The sequence below is a fragment of the Neophocaena asiaeorientalis genome, unplaced genomic scaffold (assembly GCF_003031525.2).
Source record: "Neophocaena asiaeorientalis asiaeorientalis breed wild unplaced genomic scaffold, Neophocaena_asiaeorientalis_V1.1 scaffold177, whole genome shotgun sequence".
NCBI classification, from domain to species: Eukaryota; Metazoa; Chordata; class Mammalia; order Artiodactyla; family Phocoenidae; genus Neophocaena; species Neophocaena asiaeorientalis.
The window spans coordinates 23,107,392-23,114,861 of record NW_020172779.1 but is presented as its reverse complement, the minus strand read 5'-3'; the positions used below and the strand labels follow the sequence as shown (position 1 = coordinate 23,114,861).

The following is a 7,470-nucleotide window of genomic DNA, read 5'->3' as shown; positions in this document are numbered from 1 at the left end:
TGGTCGGGGTCTCCCAGGCCCTCAAACAGCGTTAGCAAGAGGCTGATGAGCTGATCTGGCGGGAGGCGCTTGCCAATAATCTAGGAGGACAGTTGCGTCAGGAAGGCTTGAGAGCACAGCGTCAGCACACCTTCCAGGCGTAACATCCCAGGGGCTTGAGTTTCCGGGGGAGGGCTGACTAATCTCCGCCTCTCAAATCCCTCCTCCAGCCTTTCCCACCCTCATACAAGCCCTGTACGCCTTCGGGAGCTCCTGCCAGTGCAAGGGTGGGGTGGCCCATGCACGGAAACCCCCATCCCCAGACTGAAGCCTGGCCAGGTCCCGGAGGCAGCCTCCAGGGCCTCCAGGCCCAGGCCCCTGGAAGAGGGGTCCCCGGGCAGCTGCAGGGCCCAGGTCAGTGTGCCCTCCCTGAGGCTCCTCCTGACCAGTGGGGTGGGCTGGGAGTGGCCCTGGTGGTGCAGCCTCTCTAGAACTCTCTAGAATGCAGAGAGTCAAGGGTAGATGGTGACATGTTCCACCCTGGACCGCCCGGCCACCAAGACTCTATGGACCTTCAGCTCCCCCTGCAGCCCCTGTCCTTCCCTCCACATAAAAGAGAGCAACCAGAAGTTAAAGCAGATGAACTTTGTACAAAGAATAAATAAAAGTGGTTGACTATCCATGAAGTCTGATCCCAAACATAGAGTTCCGCTGTGCCTGGACTCGCCCAGGGCGGGGCCTCTGCTTCCCAGTGTCTGAGCCCGCCCCCCGACAAAGGGCCCTGTTGACCCCCTTCCCTTCCTTCTTTGGCTGGAGAGAAAGCCTCCTGACCCCTGAGGGCCATTTCCAGTCACCAAATGGAACAACAGCACCGCCCTGGCTTGGGGGCTCACGGGGTGGGCTAGGGGCAGCTTTCTCTACCCTCTGGAGCCAGAGCTGAGCTCCTGCCCACACCCTCCCCGCTGGGCCTCGGAGGGAGGGGGGACCCCAGCAAGCACAGGACGGGGTGGGAGGTGGTGCTGGACAACGAACTCTCTGAGTGAGACCCGTCCGCGTGCCCGGCCCGGCACCCGTGGAGCCCATGCACGAGAGGAGCTGCCGCAGAGGCCTCCTGGGCCCCGACGGTGCGGCCCCTCCTTCCCTCGTAGAGGCCCTGGCAGGTACCTGGGCTACGCTGTGGCAGGTGTGGAAGAGGATGGCGGGGTCAGGGTGCCCCAGGCCGTCCTTGAGGGTGAGGAGCTGCTCAACCACATCGTCCTGATAATCGCGGGAGAAGCCTGCAGAGGCGGGAGGGAGCGCAGGGCTGGGTGGAGGCCTCCCCTGGCCTCCAGAGGCCCAGACTCTGCTCCCTCACCACACCCCCTGCACCTCTGCCCAGCCAGGGGCTCACCCTCGTAGCCCAGCTGGAGGTAGAGCAGGGAGTAGACACAGCTCACAGCCTCCTGGCGGGTGGCAGGCCATAGGTCCGCGCACCGTGGGGAGAAGAGGCCGAGGAGGAGGCCCAGGTTGTGGAAGGGCACCAGGGCCTGGAGAGGCAGATGTGCGGGTGCTGGAGGGGCACGGGGGCAGAGGTCCAGAGATGGGGGCTGGAGCTCAGGAGATGCTGCGGTGGGCAGGTGCCACCCACACCCAGATTCGGGCAGGGGTGTGAGCAGCAGGGCAGCCCCTGTCCACCCCTGTGGCCAGCAGGGCCCCTGTCAAGCTCCTCCTCCTGCACGGCGAGCCCCACCCCCCAAGTGCGGGTCCCTAAGAGGGGAGGAGGGCCGGGCGAGTAGGTGTGTGCAGGCAGAGGGACGGTCGGGCTCTGCTGCCTCGGCAGACACATGGGAAGCCCCCGCCCCAGAAGGCAAGCCCCCCGTCAGGTAAGGGGGCTGCTGCGTGAGACCCCTCTCCTCCTAACTGGGTCCTGGTCCCACCTTTCAGAGCCTTTCCTGCTCTCCTCAAATACTAAGCCTTCCCGACCCTGCTCTTAGCAAAGGGCCTTGCTTCCTATGCCCTGGACCTGGGGACGTCACCTTCCGCCCCCGCCATCACACAGCCCTCGGCCTTCCCGGCCCCACAACCCTGCTGTCAGTCCCCCACACGAGAGGCCTCCCCGGAGAAGCAGCCCGCCCCGCCCCCGCCCTGCACGGGCTCCTAAGGACGTGCAGGGCTCCCAGGCTGCTGCTCTCCCAGAAGTCACCAGAGGGGACCTGCGCAAGGCGGGGAGGCTGGAGCGCTGGACAGAGGACCCCCCAGCTGCTGTTCTCCTAGAGAGGGCAGAGCTCTGTCTCATCACAAACAAACATGAACTCTGGTTGGACCAGGGTTACATGAAAAACAGGCCACAGGGGAACCTGGGTGGGAAAAGCCGTCTAAGCGAGCAAACAGACAGATGCTTCTGGAACACGACGAAAAAGAAATACTGCCAACCAAATCAAGCATCGCGCTTAAGAGTGAACCGTAAAGGCTTGGGGCTGCCGCCAGCTTTCATCTTCCTGCTAACGGCAGCACGGACTAACATGCATCAACATCGGGGGAGAAAGGCCAAAGTCGCGGCATTTGTAAACTATGATGACTGTATCTGAGGAGCACAGAGAACTAATCAAAAATTCACTAGAAACAACAACAGAATCTTATAAACTAGCCAGTTCCTAAATACCCAAGAATCCATAGTTTTCCTGCCTACCAGCAATCAGCAAATTATTAAATACAGTGGAAGAAAAAGTTATGCTGACAACGGCAACAGAACCTGCGACCCAGAACCTGCTTCTGAGGGGCCCAGGGGGACCCGGATGGAAAGGCCCATTATTAAAAGACGTTACTGCTCGACACACGAAAATGTGGGGTGCGTGCCCCCATAAAGCCGCGCTGGGAGCATTTGAGGACTGCGTCCAATCTACCCTAAAACCACCTGATTAATGGCCTTGAAAGAACTGTGAAGTTCTGAAAACGTGAAAAAGAGCTGCTTACTCTTAGCAAATATTAAAACGCAGAATAACCGCGCGGTTCTTGGACCAGGCTCCTTCTCCCCCACTCCAACCACCGAATAATACTTGCCTTTTCCGCAGCATTTCGTGGGTTCACGTCCCCCTCCCTCTGCTCAAACTGCTGCTTCTGCCGCGAACGCCCTCCTTCTCTCCTTTCACACCCAGGCCCCCATCACCCGTTCCCTCCTCCGGGGAGCACGTCAGGCACCAGTCCCGGCCCATGATCCCGCTCCCAAGGACGAGGGTGCCCATCAGATCGACACCGGGCGGCCAGCCCTGAGGACAGTTCCTGGCCCTCATGGCTCTCCGTCCACGGCTCAGGAAGAGGACGGTGGCACTCGCTGGGATGCGGGATGAGCCCAGGCAGCAGCTGGCCGAAGGGCAGAGGGCGTGCTGGCATTCAGAGACGCAAGGGCCCCGGGCAGTGGTCCCCAAGCCGAGGGGCCAGGAATGGGGACAGGGCAAGGGAGTGGCCGTGCGGGTCACCACCTGGTACTCACGCTGATGTGCAGGTGTTTCAGGAAGTGCTGCAGCAGGCAGGCGCTCAGGCCAAGTGCCCGCACCCGCTCGTGGCCCCTCGGGGACTTGATCCATGGGCTCAGGTGCTGGGGAAGAGGGGGCTTCATATGGGTGCCCTGCCTACAGCCACCCTTCTGGGTGGGGGGGCCAGCGTGCCAGGTCAGAGCAAGCCCCCTGTGCAGTGCCCCCGCCCCGTCACTCCGTCCTGCTGGCCTGGCTCACGGCCACGGCCACCCAGAGCAAGCCAGGCATACAGAGGGACAGGGTGTTCCTAGGAGTGGGTCGGCCCTGCCCCAGCCCACCGCAGTGCTGCAAAGGGCAGGAAGCCATGCCGCGATGGCCCCAGAAGGCCAGGAGGGCATGTCCGGGGCACCTCAGGGTCTCTCCATCCCAGCAGCATGTGATGGGGGGCGGGGAGAACCAGCTCGGGGCCCCCATCTGGGTCGGGAACTACACCCATCTGCACACCTGCCCAGGCAGGAGGGGGTCCCCCCGCCGCTCACAGAACCCCCCCCACCTCCTTGCACAGCACACCACACGGTCCCCACGGCGCCCCCGCCCCGGGGAAGCGCACACCCACCGCACACCTCCACCATGACCTGCAGGCCCTGGGGGGTCATGTTTCGCTGAAGGAGGCTTGTCAGTAAGTCCTTGAGGGCCTGCATGGTGTCCCGGTACAGTGGCTGGAACGAGAGAAGCGGCCGGTCCCGCCGTGACCCTGCCACCCGCGCACGGGCACCCACGCGGCCAGGGCCACGCTCATACCTCCTGATGGCCGTCCACCCCCTCGGGCTCAGGCAGCACGGCCATAATGCTGTGCAGGCAGCTGTGGATCAAGTCCGCCTGCGCCTGCCCCTCCAGCGCCGGCTCCAGGGAGCTGAGCCTCGAGTTAAGGGCCCAGCACTCACGCAGAGGGGCCCCCCGGCCTGGCCCCCCAGCCCCTGGAGGAAAGGATACGCCAGGTAAGTGCAGGCGAGCATGGCCTTCTTCCGCATGGGCGTCCTCAGGGAGTCCGAGGGCTCGGCCTTGATGAACTCCTGGGGGAGCAGCCGCAGGATGGCCCTTGGCCACAGCACTGGCTTGCCTCGCAGGCAGCTGCCGCCCCTCACCCGCTGGGGAGCTCAGGCCCCTCCCCAGGCCCCGCCGGTGCTCACCATCATCTGCGCCACCAGCTCCGGCTTCCTCAGGAGCTGGAAGGAGCTGCCGTGGGAGCCGCTGCGGACGGCCTGGCTGGCCATGCAAACGCTCTGCGCGAGGCACAGCCTCAGGCCCAGGTCCTGCGGGGACGCTGGGCTGCAGGAAGGCACCAAGGCCCGAGGCAGCAGCCACTCCCTCTAGGCCCATGGGGCTGAGCCAGGATGGGGGCTGCCCACAGCAGCGAGACCAGACCACCGGCCCGCTCTTTCCGCCAAAGCCAGAAACGTTCCCTTCCAGTCTGGGGCTCTTGGTCAGCCCCCCACGTGGGCCACGGGGGGTCTGTGAGGGAACCTGGGGCCCTCGGCTGTCTGCCCGGCCTGGGCCTGGGGGACCCCGGGTCACGGCCATGGGCAGACGCCATAGGCAGACGCCCACTCTATCCACCGGTGGGGTGGCTGGAGGTGCTCCCCAGGTGGAGGGGAAGCCTGCTGCCCAAGAAGAGCCCCGGCAGAGGGGGGCTGCCCCCCTACTCAGTCAGAGCGACCACTCCCAGCACAGCCCCACCACCCGGCCGACTGCAGGAGACCCGGGGTGGAGGGTCTGCTCTTTATGGGGAGACCCAGCCGATCCAGAGGGGGCTTCCAGGTTAGTGCCGGAGAGTCCAGAGGGAAACACGTTAGTGAGGCCAGAGGCCACTGTCACTTGCTGCAGAACGCACCCCTCCCCGGCGCTGCCAAGAGGGCAGCCGTGGGCGTCAGGGAGCAGAGCCAGGAGAGGGGCTGCGGCCGAGGCCCCGCGCCCCGCCTGCGAGCCCTCACCTCCCCCTCCTTCCCACCCCCTGTCCGGGGCCTGGGCCAGAGAAGGAGCTCCTGGGCCCCCATTCTGCTCCGAGGCGGTGGGGACAGGCCCCGGAGGGATGTCCCGAATGCTCTGCTCTTGGACTGGGACCAGGGAGCCCCAGTGAGCACTCCTGGCTGCCGCCCCGGCAGCTCACGGCCCAGCCCGGAGGAGAGAGGAAAGCAGAGCCCCCGCTCCACTCCTGCACACTGTACCTTGGTCTCTACCTTTATCCCCAGAACCTGAACGACAGAGGTGACATGAGTTAGCGCGTGAGGCCCCAGTGGCGGCACCCCTCCCTCTCTCCCTCCCCGCGCCACGGCCGGGCACCCACCTTGGTGCTGAAGCACTGGGACATGTTCCGGAAGATGTCCGACTCCACCCTGGCCAGCAGCAGCTCGCGGGGGGCCCGCGCTGCCACGTGCCCGTAACACAGGATCAGCGCGCTCTTCACTTTCTCCACCTCGTTCTCACTCCGATCCTGAGAGGCGGGAGGAATCAGCAGGGCTGTGACACAGTCACGCCCCCCAGCAGCAGCCCAGCACTCCAACCCCACGTGCGCGGGAAGGAGGGCACAGCTGGTTGGGAGGAAGGCGCCACCCCACCCAGAGAGCCCCAAGGCCGGGAACAGCAGGACAGGATAGGACTGGGCAGGCTCGGGCCTGGTGGGGACCAAGGTGGGAGGGGCACGCAGGAGGAAGAGCTGGGGGGCTGAGAGCAACGGAAGGGCCAGAGGTGGGGTCCCTGCCTTCGCTTGGGGGCAGGGCCCCCCTCCGTCCTTAGGGCCTGTTCACACTACACAGCCCTGAGACTCTGTCACCGGCTGACCCAGGCACAGGGAGACTGAAAACCTAGGGACAAGGGCTGGGGTGGAGGCCCACAGCGGGGGTCCAGCCCCCAATGGGGCTTCAGCGAGCACACAGCCTCCACTGGCCACCAGGGGGCAGAAGACGCACAGATAGGCGGTGGGACAGGAAGGTGGCCGCCCCCATCCCTGCTGCCCAGAGCCCCTCTCATTGCCCCAGTCACCAGCTGGGAGGGAGCCCTCATCCGCCAGCCCCGCCCACGACCGGATGCCAGCTCCCTGACCCACCCCCAACGTGCGAGGCACCAAAGTCCAGGAAGTGCCAGGACCAACCCTCCACCCCACAGAACCTCAAAATGCAGGGTACCACGGCTAAGACAAAATCACAGGCCAGGCCCACCCCAGACCTCCCCTTCAGCTGTCAGCCTGACCTTTGTACCTTAAAAATGTTGAAAATGCCGGCGGATTTTCTGAACACATCTGACTTTACGAAGTCCTCCAGCTGGGCCAGGGTGTCATCCAGGTGGGAGCTGGCACAGATCCCAAAGCAACAGGCAAGGCCCTGGGGAGGCACACAGGTGCACTCACGCCTGGGCAAGGTCGGGGACGGAGAGGAGTACACATGCCTGCGCACACCATCCGGTGCATCTGTGCACACCACACGCACACGCACACGCACACACACAGGTACACACGCTGGCTACACGTCCGAGAGGACAGAGAGTGACACTGCCAGCAAGCCTGTGGGCACCCGGGCTTCCGTGGGGAAGGGGCGGCCACCTCACGCTCGCTCTCCTCCTGGTATCTGGCGGTTTCCAGCAGCTCCTGCAGACGCTTTCTCACCACCTCCTTACTTGAAGCAGCACCCAGGGTAGTTCCTATGCATTTATACAGGAAGTTCTGCAGCAAAGCCAGAGAACAGGGTTGTGCCTGGCTCCCGAGTGGAGGGATGCCCAGCACTACCAAAGCGCTGCCCCTGACAGAGTGCATGCCAGCAGACGTGGGACCCACGACACTGATCGCCGCGAGGACCGGATGGACTCTGGGCAGCGTCTGAGGAGCAGGAGGTGGGTGCGGAGCCCCTGCGTCTCCCAGCCGTCAGCCACTACGAGGAGGCTCCCGGGCCTTCCCATCCAGCCTCTGCCAGGACCACAGGGGCCACCAGAGGCAGGCGCAGGGAGCAAGTGACGGCACCAAGGAGCAGGAGCTGAGGGCCACGCCAAC

At 64.5% G+C, this 7,470-nt stretch overlaps 1 protein-coding gene across 1 annotated transcript in view; it reads right to left on the bottom strand.

The window, feature by feature from the left end:
• Positions 1 to 7,470, bottom strand: part of MROH1 (maestro heat like repeat family member 1) — a 55,528-nt gene that overhangs the window by 15,662 nt on the left and 32,396 nt on the right. The window contains exons 20-31 of the mRNA XM_024741031.1: positions 7,027 to 7,146; positions 6,686 to 6,808; positions 5,776 to 5,922; positions 5,657 to 5,683; positions 4,622 to 4,744; positions 4,425 to 4,504; positions 4,233 to 4,344; positions 4,055 to 4,150; positions 3,449 to 3,553; positions 1,370 to 1,505; positions 1,144 to 1,256; positions 3 to 80 (exon numbers count right to left, since the gene is read on the bottom strand). Coding sequence (XP_024596799.1) covers positions 3 to 80; positions 1,144 to 1,256; positions 1,370 to 1,505; positions 3,449 to 3,553; positions 4,055 to 4,150; positions 4,233 to 4,344; positions 4,425 to 4,504; positions 4,622 to 4,744; positions 5,657 to 5,683; positions 5,776 to 5,922; positions 6,686 to 6,808; positions 7,027 to 7,146 — 1,260 coding nt within the window. The remainder of the gene's footprint in view (positions 1 to 2; positions 81 to 1,143; positions 1,257 to 1,369; positions 1,506 to 3,448; positions 3,554 to 4,054; positions 4,151 to 4,232; positions 4,345 to 4,424; positions 4,505 to 4,621; positions 4,745 to 5,656; positions 5,684 to 5,775; positions 5,923 to 6,685; positions 6,809 to 7,026; positions 7,147 to 7,470) is intronic.